Below are 13,147 nucleotides of genomic sequence, written 5' to 3'. Positions count from 1 at the left end.
TCAAAGTATATACAGCATCAAAAACCATTTTTAACATCCATTCTGAAAAGAAAACAAGTTGCTTAAGGCCATTAAAAGCACTAATTTGAAAACAGTCAAATATCTGACAGCACTTTGCTCTATCACAAAAGAAAGGTTTCTAATTATACAGCCAAGAAATCTGTGGGTACTTATTGCTAAAAATGTACATCAAACCAGAACTGCTCATTTTGTGTCTGAACTTTTCACGATTTTACCATCTCATTCACATAAGTGATAATGAGACTTTACCACCCACCCAGCGTAGAGATAAAAAGGTCAAATATTAAGTGCTTCCTCTCCTCTAATGACAACTAATTTTACATAGAAAAAAAAAAAACAAAACACAAAAACAAACTATAGTAGTTGTGTTTTGACAAAAAAATGAATGCATCTTTTCTCCCAAGGAGACCTGGCTATAATGTGTGCTATTAAAAAACTGGTAACAGTGGTTGAATCTAGAGAGAACTGGGTGGTTGGGGACTGCGAGTGAGGGAGACTTCTTACCATATGACTTTTTGTACCATGAAGGTGTGGCGGTTTTCAAAACCAGAAAAACAAATAAAAACCATGCTGCTTCCGAGTGCAAGGGGAATTGGGAAGAAGGTGGCTAACTCAGTACAGCCCAAGCACATCTCAGCACATGCCTGAGCATCAGACTCCCCCTTTCTGGATGAGCATGTGAAATTAACTGACCTGTATGTGGGCAAAACTGATGACCTTTGGATGCTTTATCTGTGCTCAAACCAATTAAGCAACCAGGTATTGGAAAAGTTACTTTCTTCAAGGGAAAATAAGCACATGCTGAAACCTCTCACCTTGGATCGGCTTTGGATTCTATCTTCTCGAGGGCTGCTTGCTCTTTGTCCAGTTTCTCACTATGACTCTTCAGCTGCAAGACAGAATGGAGGCATGGATGCCAGGGACTTGGTAGTATAGAAGAGTGAGCACTTCCATTTTCCTTCCCCCTGGCTTACACCTGTACCCTGCTTCCAAAAAGTGGCCAAGCCCACTGGATGTGGCTGTACACTGAGAAAACAGATGGACCAGAAGTGGGATGGGGTGGAGAGGCAACACAATAAGGTCAAAACCAGACTCATCTAGACATATTCTACTGGTTAAAGAAACCTTGGCAATGGTTTTAAATCACAGTAGCAAATGGATGGAAAGCCAAAAGTAATGCTGAGAGCAGGTGCCTTTTGGTAGCAAGGGGAAAATAAAAAGAATGGTTATGAGAGAGACCTGGATTTAAATCTCAGAATACCACTATCATGGCTGTTACCAGAGGCAGGGTTAAAACATTCGAGACTCGAGTAATTTCAGCTTTTTCTGAAGTAGATAAAGAGGTTTTTTTTTTTTTTTTTAAAAAAAAGAAACTGTGAAGAAACTCAGATTTTAATGTATACAGTGTGCAGTTATATCATACAACTAAATACTAAGCTGCTATTTTAAAAAAAAAAGAGCAAAGCAGCTTTTTTACAATGATCTTTAATATCTGCTGTGAGGTGAAGAAAACAGAGGGCAAAGCCATGAGCACCATATCATGCTTCTAATATGTCTAAAGGAATGCATACATTGAATGTAAACATGTGTAAGAGCATATACATGTAATTGCTTTTATATTCATAAAATATTTCTTAAAAGATTCCAAAGAAACTGGCTACACTGGTTGCTCCTGGAGAGGATGTCTGGATATCTGGGTTACAGGCATACATAACCTTTGTACTTTTTGAATTCTAAACCATGTGAATGTTACCTACTCAAAAAAAGCAAGTACAAAAAAAAAAAAAAAAAAAAAATTCCAAGAGTTCTAGTTGAAAATGGCAGACACAGCACAAGTTGCAGCAACCCCTTCTTGCCCCAAGTCTCAAAACGTCCAGACTTTTATGTTGGAACACAAGAGTGAGTAACCTCAGGAGAGGAGAAAGATGGGACAAGGAAGATGCCCAGCAGGTAGGAACGGACTGAGGAGGACTGCTGTGTGGTGTCAGCAGCTGTAGGAAGCACTGGCTTGCCGGGTTGGAGAGCTACATTAGGAACAGCCAGGTGAGCCATGCAATGGAGCCTGACTCCCTTAAACACAAGAGCCAGTGCTTAAGCTTCAGAGGCAGGGCAGGGTAACATGACCCAGAATATCAGTTACCACCGGCTGACCCCACCAAACAGTAGGCAGCACATTTTTAGAATAAACACATGAAGCAGACTGCATAAAACAGATACAGCATCCACAGAGATGGTAACAGGAAATTTCAAAATCAAAGATGTGCACATAACCAAGAAGTATCAACAAGTGAAGAAAGACAAAACCATAAAAAGATATTATCAACTCAACAAGTGACCTGAAGAGTTACAAAGAAAGAAAAACTTGAGACACATTTAATCTCCTTTAGGAGACACAAGACAATACTGCATATATTAAAAGGAATCAGCCTCACATATAAGAAATGAAAGTTGTGACTGCTGAAGTTACAAAGTAGACAGGCCAGAACCTGGCAGCCCAGGCTACTGACACAGGGGCCAGCCAGCCTCCTCCACAGGTACCACGAGCCGCTGCCCAGCACCTTCCACATCTGCTTTACTTTTCCTAAATTTACTGGACAGACAAGTCTTCCCTGTTTCTTTCCTTTTTTTTTTTTTCCTAGTACATAAATAGTGTATGTCTCTCCATTTATTTATGCCTTCACAGCAAAGTTTTGTGATTTCTCTTTTTTTTTAAAATTTTATCAATATACAATGCAGTTGATTTTCTTGTCCCTTTACTGATCCCTCTTTTCTCCCTCCCTTTATCCCCGCCACCCATCAACATTGTATCTGTTCATTTCTTAAGTTCAAGGAATTGTGACTGTTGTGTCTTCTTCCCTGCCCACCCCCATTTATTTGTATATTTATTTATTTTTAGCTCCCACAAATAAGTGAGAACGTGGTATTTCTCTTTCTGTGCCTGACTTATTTCACTTAGTATAGTTTTTTCTAAGTCCATCCATGTTGCTGTGAATGACAGTATTTCATTCTTTTTTATAGTAGAGTAGAATTCCATTGTCTAAATAGATATTAAAGGTATCACGTTTTCCATATCTACTCATCTGATGATGGACATTTGGGCTGGTTCCAACTCTTGGCTATTGTAAATAAGTGTTCACTAGGTTATCCTAGAAGGGCAGGTTTTGCTGGAAAGATCAAAGCCAGAAACTCTGGCATGAAACGGTTTGGAGTGCTCATGTTGCACAATCCTTGCCATAAGTAGATAAGGAGACCCAGGCCCAGAGATGAAGGTCATTACTTATTCACAGGTGACCAAATCAAGCTTCTCCATAAGTTCTTCAGCAGTTAGGTTTTATATAGCTTCCCCTTTTTCTACACAGGAATTAGTTTCGCTGTCCTACTAGATAGGAAGCTCTCTGAGAGGGCTTCGGTGCCTGGCAGCCTGCATTTGGATCCTGACAACCCTGTGCAAGGCCTTTGGCAAGTTATTTAACCTCTCCACCTTTGTTCCCCCATCTACAGAACAGGGATGATAACGGCATGGTGCTAGGATTGCTGTGAAGATTTAATGAAATAATACCAGTGATGTGCCCAGAGCACACCAGCACATAGTAACGTTGGCTGCCGTTATTTGAGGATGAGAAGACTAACCCTTATTATTGACTTAAATCACACTCCCCACATTTCTAGCACATAAAAAGGGCTCTATAAATACTTGATTTAGTGTTTAGTACAAAAAAACCTCTTCATAGCCACTTAAAATTTACATCCTAAGGCATATACATGTCTTAGAAAATTGATATCAAGATGTTTTGTCTTTAATCCTTTCCAGATTGTTATACAAAGACTGATCCATGACTTGGCAAACTTCCTGCTAGGGATTCTGCAGCATTAAAAGTATTACAGCAGCAGGGATTCCACCCCCAGAAGCTTGCCACCTAATCCATAAGGAATGTGGTCACAGAACAATGTAAAGGGAGCTGATCTGTCCACATGCAATGCAGGCATCTTTAGAAAAAATGAAAAAAATTTTATTCGAATTGCCATTCTTGTGCCTGCCCTTTTCAAACATTCTGACAATAACTGAAAAGACTAGTCCAGGTCAGAATTGAAAAGCTTTGTCAGGTTTATAGCAAGGTGGCAAATTAAGTGCTGCATATTGCTACAGAAATAAGAATTTTAAATTGGCAAATTTCATGTGAAATTTTAGAAAAGTAGAGACTGGCTGGTTTCAGAGAAGTTTTTGAAGACTGCAGCTTCCACATGGTCCAGAAATGGTAGGAGTCTCACAGTGAGGCCCTTCCAAAGTAGAGCTACAGCTCAAGCACCAAAATCACAATGAAGAGAGCTTTTCGGATCTGGAGGAGGTTAGCTTTCTGTGGAAATGCAAGGGGCAAAAAATATCTAAACACTCCTCATAACAGAGGTGGCATGAGAGGCAACTGTTTTCCTCGTCTGGTCTCTAGGCAATCAGAAGTGGGAGGTGAGCAATGCTATGATACTGATGTGAGATGGCACATCCTAACCTTGATCAGAAACTGAATCACATGGTTCAAATGCACCCCACCTGCATACCAGGCCTGCCCTCCTCAGACGGCCTTTCCTGACCCATGCAGTCCCACAGTGACCTCTCCCACCAAGACTGCTGAGGGTTTAGAACATGTCAGTGTCAGAGAACTGATGACATGGGTCACACACTCCCATGTAGCTACCCTATGTCCTCAAGTGGGCCAGGGCCTCAGAGAACAGGATCGTGTCTTCTCCTACAGACTGATGAAACATGGCATTCCATTAGTGGTACAGGGCAAAAATGAGTTTCAGCAAAGGCTGATGAAGGAAAATCTGCTTACCTCTGTCAACGTTTTCTTCAATTCATTATATCTGGCTTGTAGGTTTGTATGACTTGCTTGCAGCTGTAAACGAAAGATAAAAGACACTTGCTCTCATCTGATCTTTATAACAACACAGATGTGGATAGTATTTCCATCTCACAGATGAGAAAATGGAAGCTAAGAAAGATTTAAACTGAGCACATGTGGGAATTTTAAAAGGGTTGCCAACAATAACTATATTTTAAAAAACTCTCGTATTTGATTAGCACCAAGTGCATGTCAGGCAATGTACTAGGTATTCTACACAAATCATATCACTGAATCCTTATATTCAATGGAAAAATACATTATTATTATTTTACAGATAAGGAATAAAGACTCAGAGGGGTTAATTTACTTGACTGAAGTCTCCTAGCTGATAACTGATGAAGTCAGGAATCAAATGAAGGTCTATGACTTTTTAGTGGCTACAATCAATTCAGTTAACCAACCTCCCTATGCACAGAATACAAACTGCATTTCAGCACTCAGGATTCTAGCACTAAATATATGTGGCTGGCAAATGATGCCAGATAGAAGAATGGATTCAGGACTTCAACACTAAGAGAAAGAAAACAAATTACCTTTACTGTTCAACATTACATAACTTTAAACTCACATCTCGAAAATGTCCATTCCCTTTTCCTTACTAAAAAGGTATATCCTTGCATTGTCTATAAACTTTTAGAAATCTGAAAACATTCCTTTTAATTTCAAAGGGTCTGTGCATCTCTACTTCTGAAAAGAGGAAGTGGCAGAAAAGCACTGTCAGATTCTAGTTATTACCTAGGTGCAAGTTAACAATGAAAAATTTTAATCTATATATCTCAATGATTATTTCAAGACAACTTTCCCCATCCTTGAGCCTGTAAGCAACCTATTAAAAGTTACATCACCTTCAGAAATCATTATTCCCAAGTTGTGTTCTAGATATCAGTCTTCATGGCTGACGAATGGTTATACTTCCAACAAGGCCTATCAAGAAGCCAACTCAAGCAGACAGCAAAAGTGATAAAGGAGGCAAGCAGGTGGGCTCTGGCATCTCCCTTTCCAAAAGGGGCCATCTGTGCAATGAGAAGTTTTATTTACCTGTTTGTGAAAATGACAGATGCAGGTACTTGTGGAGAAAGTTGGGTTTTCTCTTGAAATCCTAGTTATTTAACTCTTGAGATTTATTACTATGGTCTGAATGCTGGTGTCTCCCCAAAATTTATATGTTGGAACCTAACGCTCAATGCAATAGGTGGGATCTCTGGGAAGTGATTAAGTCACGAGAGCTCCAACCTCATGAATGAGATTAGTGCCCTTATAAAAGAGACTCAAGCAAGCTTCCTTGCCCCATTCTGTCACGTGAGGAAGTAGCAACAAGGCATCATCTATGCACAGAGTAGACAGCAAGCCCTTACCAGACACCAAATCTGCCAACACTTTGATCTTGAACTTCCCAGCCTCTAGACTGTGAACAATAAATTTCTGTTGTTTATAAATTACCCAGTCTAAGGTATTTTGTTATAGCATCCCAAACAGACTAAGAGAAGGCTCCAGGCAAGGGTTCTGAGCTTTTGCCACCTGCTTCACCATCTGTCTGACCCTCCTCACCCCTACAATCATTCGTCTGACATTTACCCAATGTTCTGATTGAATGAAGTGTATGGGAAAAACCAACACCCTCAAGGAGATGGACCAGTAAATGAGAAATTAAAGTATAAAAAGAACTGAAGCAAAAGCAGGTCTAAAGGGGGCCTTTTGGAACGAGGCATAGCATTCCTTCCCCCAAATTTAGGCAAGAGGTAGAAGCAAATGTACACCCATGCTGAGATACTCTGGTCCTGGGTTCTGCAATAACTTCAAAACTATCTTCTCTCAGAGGATAAAAACATTATGATAAAGAAGCCTCATCCCTAATTCCTGCTCATCCTGATTCTGAGATGAGTTCTTTTGAATCAGTTTCACGTCCATATCACAACGGTTAGGAGCAGAGGTGATACTCTTTGAGCTAAGAGTTCATTAAAATGTCTAAATAAATAACTGAAAAGAAAGCAAATCACAGTCAATTTTGCATCCTTCTTTGCTTATGATCCAGAGCATTTTGGTAAAATCAACTTTTGTTTGTTTAGCTATGGGAGAACAAAATTCTAATAGAACATATTCAAACAAAGAAATGATTGAGCAGGACCATTTGATCTGGTAATATCTTTTGAATATGTGGGACTTGAAAGAATGAAAAATGCACAAGCTCAAAATGCCAACTGGTACCGATTTTTGGAAAATCAATTGTCATAGACACTACTGGTTCTTCAGAAAGCCATATTCATTCCCATAATCTTCTGCTACATGTATTTTTCTAATTAAATCTTATTGCCAATCCAACTGAAATATGTAACTTTTTATCACCCAGTGACTGTTCCAAATTCCCCAGCTTTCTCTTATGTCTACTTTCCAAGAAAAATATATTAAGGTTTTTCCAAAACGGTCTCATCAGTCACCAAGTACCATAGAATGCCATCTCCTACAACTGTGGTGTTTTTTTTTTTTTTTTTTGTGACCGGTAAGGGGATCGCAACCCTTGGCTTGGTGTCGTCTGCAATGCGCTCAGCCAGTGAGCACACCGGCCATCCCTACATAGGATCCGAACCCGCAGCGGGAGCACCGCTCTGCTCCCAGCGCCACACTCTCCCGAGTGTGCCACAGGGTCGGCCCTCCTACAACTGTCTTAAAAATGATCTGGTTTTCTCCATCTCCCCTGCCATCAATAGTAGTAGTCCATGTCTACACTACTGCATCAGCCTCCTAACAGTTCTCCCTGAATCTCTTCTCATCCAAGTCTAATTAATTCATGCTCCCACAGCAAAGAGAATGGTCTTTGCAACATGCAACTCTGTTCATGCCGCTCCCCTACTTTAACCCTTCAGTGGCTTACACCGTCCTTAATATGACCTGGAAGGTCCTGTTTAATCACTGACCAACTGCCTCACTTATAATGACTCTCCAGCCACAAAACAGAAATTGACCAAGACTCTTCCTCCCCCTGGTCTTTGTTCATGTTGCTCCATAAGTCCCTACCAAAGCCCTCCACACCTCCCATGAAGACTTCCTGCCCAGCAGTGTCCACTCATCTTTCCAGTCTCAGTCCTCTATGGCCTGAGGCTAGGTCAGGTCTCCCTTTAGTCACTCTCTCACCTCTTCACACTTCTCCCTCAAGCATTTATCACAGCTGTAATTAAACAATGATGAGTCAGATGTATTTTTTTGGTGTATGTCTCCCATTAGACCTTAGATAACTTGTTCTACACTCATCCCCACAGCTTAGATCAGTGCCTAACACACAGCAGTGCTCAGTAAATACTTGTGAACTAATGCTATTCTTGCTTTGTGTTGCTGTAAAACAGAGGTTGGCAAACTTTTTCTGTAAAGGGCTAAGTAGTAAATATTTTAGGCTTTGTAGGTCATATTGTCTCTGCTGCAACTACTCTGTTAATGTGGCTTAACAGCAGCCACAGAAAATACATAAACAATGGTTTTGCATGGTCCCATAAAACATTATTCACAAATCCAGGTGGCAGCTGGATTGGCCTGAAGGGTATAATATGCCACCTCCCATTCTGGAATCTCTTTTGACCAACCTATCACAAAGATCTTAACTCCTTCCCCAATTTCTCCCTTCTATGAAGAATGATTTCATTTTACCTGAATGAAATTATAAAAAGAAAACACCAACCTCTTCCAGATGTTTGGTCTTCTGCAGAATCTGCTTGTTCAAGGAAATCACTTTCCGATGATGTAGCTGGGAGGTTCCTAATTTTTCTGGGCTTTCTTCAGCTGATAGCTCAGACTGCTGTGGAAAACAGGAGGGCAGACCCAAAGGTCTTAATTAGTCCACCTCAGTTCATGTGATCCATCCCTGCTCAGTCTGAGTCATCCCTACACTACTGGGCAGTCAATCACACCAAGCCAGGACATCTACAGGGCCCTGTTCAAAACCCTGGTCCACAGAAGGAGATTCTGACAAAATGATCAAATCCCTATCAATAGAATCTGCATTCCTGGCAGAGGGAACAGTAGAAGCAAAAGCACAGAGATATATGACTGTGGTTATGTTAATATTATATAGGAAATAGGCACCTACCACAAAGGGTCTTAAATAGGGTAACAACGCAGTCATAGTGATGTCTTCAAGAGGGAGTTATCAAGAATGTTGAATTGACTCAATTTCACCAAAGCATTACAAGCATACAGTTAAAAAGTCCTACCATTTAGAAGCACTTATGATGAAAAGTGAGTCTCTTAACTAATTTCCCCCCATGGTTGGGCCCGCTCTCATTCGATCATTTCTTATTTCTGATCTTCTGGTGTTAACAGAGGACAGATTTGACAGGGATAAATGTTGCTGAGAGAGGAAACTTCTGAAACTGTATAAGTGAGGAAGGGATGAAGAAGGGCTAGTCAGGACACAGTGATTGTCAGGACTAGAAGTGGGTAAGAAAGATTTCTGGACAGGATGATGAGGTGAAGGTGGCAACATTTTCCAGAAAAGGAATGGCCATTACTGAGAAACCATGCAAAGAAAGAAGTAGCTTGGTGTAGATGCTGAATGCAAGCACTTGCCCCAAGACCCCTATGAGAAGCCCCAAGAAAAAGAAACAAGAATGTCAACCCTGTTGCAAAAGGTGTTCTTAAAATACTTCTTGGATGATTACAGACAGTTATATTAAATAACATTTCCTTTTGTACAGGAAGTATCCCAATTCCAAGCTAATCATTGATTTTTAAGCCCAACTTCAACAAAACTATTTGGGGATTTGACTTTCCCTGCATGTTTTAATGGTGATCATGGGCTTGAATGTCTGGAAGTCTTTTAAATGCAGAGAAGTGAGATGGGAAAGAGAGGAGGAGAAGAAATTGGATGGTCATAACCATCATTTATTTGGTTAGGGATTTTTCTAAATAATTCAGCAGCATTATTAATGGATGATGAGTTTTTTGCAGTTTAACAACTCTGGAGATGGGAAAAAACCAGCAGGTATGAATGCATAAAACAGATAGGAACATCATTTTCTATCTCCTGGGCTGTTAGGCCATAAAGGAAGTTGAAAAACTAAGAATCCGGTATTACAAAATATCTAGCTTTGAAACATGGGACTTTGGAAAATGCCAACATTATTTCACCTTGTCTGGATTTCTGGGAATTGGAGTTGCCTTTTTAAAATTAATTTTGGACACATCAAGATATTCACAACCTGTACAGTCCAGGGAAGGAGAAACTGTTTCTGAAAACTATTTGAGAGTATTAAAAAAGGGGGAAGAGGAAAGATTACCCACTTCCTATTTCCAAATCACTTGTTAGAAACTGAATTACAATGAACTAATCACATCTCTTCTACTCTAGATCACCCTGAACTATGTTCAAGTTAATGTGGCCACTTTCGAATGCTATATATTTAACAGCTTTTCTCTTACAGTTAATTTCAGATTTGAGTCTTAACATCCAAATCAGATTCCTTGACACTGATTTCCAAAGTGTCACTGGCATATCTTCAGGGCATTTTACTTCACTAGCAGAATTACATAAGCCTTCTAGTTCATGATTTATTAACATCTGAAACAGAATTAATACCCCATTCACTGGAACTGCCCCACGTGATATGTCTCTGTTTGAATTCAGGATTGTTCTTGAGTATCCTGACCTCCTCCAGCTGCCTGTCTGGCCTCCAGACCGAGATGTGGGCAGGCAGCCTCCCATGGATCCAGGTATCACTCACTCCCAGACCTCCTCCAGTCTGTGGGGGCTAAGTACATACTCATTCAATTCTGTTCTGCAGCTTAGGCATAGGTTGGACAATGTCTCCAATTCTTAGCAGGTTTTCCTGCTCATCAACTGCTTTTATGACCAAAGTCCCAAAAGAATAAAAACTGCCTTCCCCACCTAGCTTCCAGTCTCTCTTATTAGGGTATGTAACACACATAAAACTATGACCTTCAAACCTTACTTACAAGAACTCTTCTTAAAGTAAAAACCAGTAGCTATCTTATACCTGGAAAGATTTCCAGGCTGGTTGACTATCTATTATCTATCTATCTAGACCTAAATCCTGAACTACATGGTTTTTCAAGACCCTTTCAGGGGGTCTGTGAGGTCAAACACTTTTTTATAATATTACTAAGATGTTATTTGCCTTTTTCACTCTCATTCTCTCATAATTGTACAGTGAAATTTTCTAGATATTACATGACATGTGATATCATTGCTTTGATTTAACATGTAATGTGTTTATTACTGTTACTTGTAAATGAATTAATACATAAGCCACTGGGTCCTCAGTAATTTTTCAAAGTCCTTAAAGGAATCATAAAACTAAAAATGTTGAGATCCACTACTTTAATCTAAGGGGACTTACTCACTTGCAAATCCACCCATTGACTGGGAAACAACTCATTGACTGGAACTTGAGAAATCTGTGTGTTGACTGGAAAAGACAATGAAATGTGCCCACCAAGAGGCCAGCCATCGTGCATATAATGCTGAGATGGGAAAGTTCTTTCTGATTTCACTCTTTTACTGAACAGCTGATTCAGAGAACTATACAAACAGAGAAAAAATGACTGCAGTGCATGGAAAGAATCTTGAAGTCTCTCTACAAACCTCTATCATACCAGTGTTATGATAGTATATGTTACAAGCAAACATGGACTTTCAAAATACTTTCTCTTATTGCTAGGTAACAATTCTCATTACTCTGTGGAGTCTCTTAAATTTGCATTTACAAAGCATCAATGCACATTAATATCAGAATATTTAAGTATCATTTCCATATTTGACATTTCTCTAATCCTATTAAAATAAATAATAGCACATGTACAGATCCATAGTACATATAAATTTGTGAGCTCCTCCATTTGCCTTTGAGTCTAGAGATGGTGCTATGGAAATCTGTTTTGTTTAATAGGAAGTTATTTCAGGACAGATAAAATAGTTTATTACAGAGATGAACTAAAGAGAATTCTTAACCTAGTCAATGGAAAGCAGATTGCGCCTATATTCCAAACATACTTCTTATTAAGCAATCTAAATTTTCGTTTCTTGCAAATACCCTTCTCAAAGCCAAGAGAACTCAGACTGATGAAGACAGAAACGGGTCCTTAAAGCAATAGGGCTCATACAACAAATCATTCACTGAGAGTTACAATGGGAAAAAAAGCTGAAGATGACCAAGTTAGATATTCAATGATGATTCAAAGCTGGACAGATGGAAAAGAGGAGTGGGGGCTTTATACTAAATCCCTGACAGAAAAAATTTAAATCCTGGGGCATCTTAACTGACTTCTACTTGCAAGATGCAACATCTGTCCAAGAATACCAACCACCTACAAATATTCCATTTATGTTTACATTGGAGTGAGGGTTGAAGTGCCAATCTAATTTTGTTCAACAATTTCAGATTAAGAACGTGCTTTCAAAACCAAAGAGTGGATTAATACAACTTCTAATGCAGATTCTATGTTTTCTAATAATTGACAGATATTCACAACTTCTATTCTTAGAGAAAACAGATTTAAATATCATCAAATAATATTAGTCCAGTTCAAAATGGTAAATTACCAAGAGAAAAAAAAAATGATTACTTTAGCTAAAACTATATAATTTTATAATTGAAAGAGACCTAAAAGGTTATCTACATATCAACCTTCTTTCTAATGCAGGGATCTCCTACATTGTCACCCTCCCCCACCAAAAATGGTCACGAAACTGACAATAATAAAGGATCCCTATTTCACGAGGGTGCCAGAAGTTCTCTATACTGAAAAGAGACTTCAGTTTCTGGCACCTTGCCTGACCCTTCAATTGAAAACAAATAAACAGACAACAAGATATTTATTTTTTATTTATTTATTTTTTTAAAATCTATGAGCTAGCAAGAATGTTAAAAAACTCTGGAGGGCCAAAAAGAAAGTGAAGGTGGGAATGTAGGAAGGTACGTGTACCCACTGAAGTTGACTTTTTTTCCTGAGGGTATTTGCCAAAACCAGGAGATCTCAAACTTTGATTTTCACAAATCAGTAACAACTTCCCCCGCATACACCTTGACACAGATGTACTGGTGTGTGTATGTAGAAAAAAATCTGCAATGAGATTCTGTAACAACAGATTTGCCCTTGTGTAGTTCTACAATCTAAATTCACACACTACCTAGATGGTCAAAAAACCCTGCAAATCAGGACTATTTGTAAAATGGACCTGGGCTGAGATGTCCCTGATGCTTGGCAGAAGCAAAAGCAGA

The 13,147-nt window shown here is 39.3% G+C and overlaps 1 protein-coding gene across 3 annotated transcripts in view; it reads right to left on the bottom strand.

Annotated features, from left to right (window-relative positions):
* Positions 1 to 13,147, bottom strand: part of CCDC93 (coiled-coil domain containing 93) — a 100,140-nt gene that overhangs the window by 26,541 nt on the left and 60,452 nt on the right. For all 3 annotated transcript variants that reach the window (XM_063100484.1, XM_063100501.1, XM_063100494.1), the window contains exons 12-14: positions 8,590 to 8,706; positions 4,851 to 4,913; positions 837 to 910 (exon numbers count right to left, since the gene is read on the bottom strand). In XM_063100484.1, the coding sequence (XP_062956554.1) occupies positions 837 to 910; positions 4,851 to 4,913; positions 8,590 to 8,706 (254 nt within the window). The remainder of the gene's footprint in view (positions 1 to 836; positions 911 to 4,850; positions 4,914 to 8,589; positions 8,707 to 13,147) is intronic.

The sequence above is a fragment of the Cynocephalus volans genome, chromosome 1, assembly GCF_027409185.1.
Source record: "Cynocephalus volans isolate mCynVol1 chromosome 1, mCynVol1.pri, whole genome shotgun sequence".
In the NCBI taxonomy this organism is placed as follows: Eukaryota; Metazoa; Chordata; class Mammalia; order Dermoptera; family Cynocephalidae; genus Cynocephalus; species Cynocephalus volans.
This window is presented reverse-complemented; position numbering and strand designations above follow the sequence as displayed.